General features: G+C 40.2%; 1 protein-coding gene across 6 annotated transcripts in view; it reads left to right on the forward strand.

The window, feature by feature from the left end:
* LOC127639558 (AMP deaminase 2-like) overlaps positions 1–2,500 on the forward strand; it is a 27,217-nt gene that overhangs the window by 14,941 nt on the left and 9,776 nt on the right. For 5 of the 6 annotated variants that reach the window (XM_052121630.1, XM_052121627.1, XM_052121629.1 and 2 more), the window contains 2 exons: positions 1,162–1,251; positions 1,428–1,557. In XM_052121630.1, the coding sequence (XP_051977590.1) occupies positions 1,162–1,251; positions 1,428–1,557 (220 nt within the window). The remainder of the gene's footprint in view (positions 1–1,161; positions 1,252–1,427; positions 1,558–2,500) is intronic. The other variant, XM_052121628.1, reaches the window with a different exon arrangement.

A 2,500-nucleotide genomic window follows, 5' to 3' on the forward strand; every position in this document is an offset into this window, starting at 1 on the left:
TGCACAATGAAGTATTAGACCTGATGCACATCATAATGCAACTATAGCCGAATCACGGACATTTTCGCAAATTTAGAAATCCCGGCCGGACGCATTTTAAATGTCGGAAAAAGAGGACATGTCCGGGAAAAAGAGGACATATGGTCACCCTATTTTAGGTATGCTGGAGCAGACCCAGTGACAGTTCGGTATTCAGCATCAGTGTCTTCAATTTAATGCGTGCATCAACCGGCAGCCAGTGGAGAGAGACGAGGAGTGGTGTAACATGTGCTCTCTTAGGTTCATTAAAGAGAATCAGGACGGATGATCTGGATTCAGCTTTTGGGCAGTCTCAGTGGAGTGTCCACTTCTGAAGCCTGACTGATTGTCATCCTGCAGCTTGTTCTGTGAGAGATGATTGAAAACTGCCCTTTCAAGTGTTTTCGCCATGAATGAGATGAGAGAGACTGGTCTGTAGTGTTATATCTGTGTGGGGTTAAAATTAATTTATATTAAATGTACTTAAGCAAAATATTTGATTTTTTTTTTTTAAATACTTAAGTACATATAATATCAGTTAAGGAAGTAACTAGTAAATACTTTAATGTAACTACTTAAAATACTTATTATTTTAACAGTTGCTTAAATACTTTTGATTATGTACATTTAAAATCAGTTTAATACTGACAGATTAATATTACTGAATAATTAATTCTGTTAATATTTTACTTTTCATTTTAATTTCTTGTTTAAGTTTTAAAGTAACTGACATGATACTCTACATGTAATGCCAGTTGCTTTAAAACTTAAGTACATTTAATTACTTAATTACATTAAATTACTTTTACTTAAGATAGTGTTTAAATACGTAAGTAAACTATTAAAGTAACTAATAAAAACGGTTTTAAAGTCATTTCAGTCAAGATGAATTCACAAACAAAGCAATCAAACCAAAATCTCAACATATATGTTTATTCTCCAGAAAAGTAGAAATATTTGTAAAAATCCAACTTCGTTATTATACCGAACGTGAGAAAACGATGACCGAATTACATTTTTGGATGATCTATACCTTTAAGAACAAAAGAGGTGTATGTTATATAGTAGTTTATATTAATGTATGTTTAACTAACTGCTGTATGAATGTGTGTTTGTGTGCGTTGTCTGATGATTTCTCTACAGTAGCACAGAACTGGACCTGCCGTATCCAGACCTACAGGAATACATCGCTGATATGAACGTCATGATGGCGCTCATCATCAACGGTCCCGTGTGAGTGACACACTGTGTCTGTCTGTTATGTCTATAGTTTAACGGGTAGAGCATGGCGCTGGCAACAACAAGATTATAGGTTTGAATCTAGAGTAACACACATAGTGATAAAATGCATACCTCAAATGCACTGCAAGACACGTCATACAGTCTAATTTCCATATGTATTTTTGCAGGAAGTCGTTCTGTTACCGTCGGCTGCAGTATTTGAGCTCAAAGTTTCAGATGCATGTTCTTCTAAATGAAATGAAGGAACTCGCAGAGCAGAAGAAAGTACCGCACAGAGACTTCTACAACATACGCAAGGTACCTCAATAAATCCACACTGTGATCATTGAACACACCTGACTGCTAATACCACGTATTACATAACCATCCCAACTAATGTAATACAGCCCCTGACCTATAAAGCCCACCCCTGACTCCTACAACCACTCCCTAATCTCAAAGCCCCACCCCTGACTCCTACAACCACACCCTGATCTCGAAACCCCACCCCTAAATCCTAACACCACACCCTTAACTGAAGACCCTGCCCATAACTGCGAACGCCACACCCTGACCTCGAAACCACATCCTTAAATACTTACACCACACCCTGATCTCGAAACCCCACCCCTAAATCCTAGTCACACCCTGATCTCGAAACCCCACCCCTAAACCCTAAAGTCACACCCTGATCTCAAAACCCCACCCCTAAATCCTAACACCACACCCTGATCTTGAAACCCCACCCCTAAATCCTAACACCACACCCTGATATCGAAACCCCACCCCTAAATCATAAAGCAACACTCGATCTCTAAACCCCACCCCTAAAGCCACACCCTGATCTTGAAACCCCACCCCTGAATCCTAACACCACACCCTTAACGGAAAACCCTGCCCATAACTGTGAACGCCACACCCTGATCTCAAAACCCCACCCCTAAATCCTTACACCACACCTCTATCGATAAACCCCACCCCTAAATCCTAACACCACACCCTTATCTCAAAATCCCACCCATGACTGCTAAAACCATACCCTTCTAAAAAAATAAAAATAAAAAATCCCTATCTCTAAACCACACCCCTAAATCCTAAAGCCACACCCTGATCTATAAACCACACCCTTCTCTAAACCCGCCCCTAAATCCTAAAGCCACACCCCTATCTCGAAACCCCACCCCTAACTCCTAAAGCCACACCCTGATCTCTAAACCCCACCCATGACTGCCATAACCACACCCCTAAATCCACACCCTGT

This window comes from Xyrauchen texanus, chromosome 48, assembly GCF_025860055.1.
Source record: "Xyrauchen texanus isolate HMW12.3.18 chromosome 48, RBS_HiC_50CHRs, whole genome shotgun sequence".
Taxonomy (NCBI): Eukaryota; Metazoa; Chordata; class Actinopteri; order Cypriniformes; family Catostomidae; genus Xyrauchen; species Xyrauchen texanus.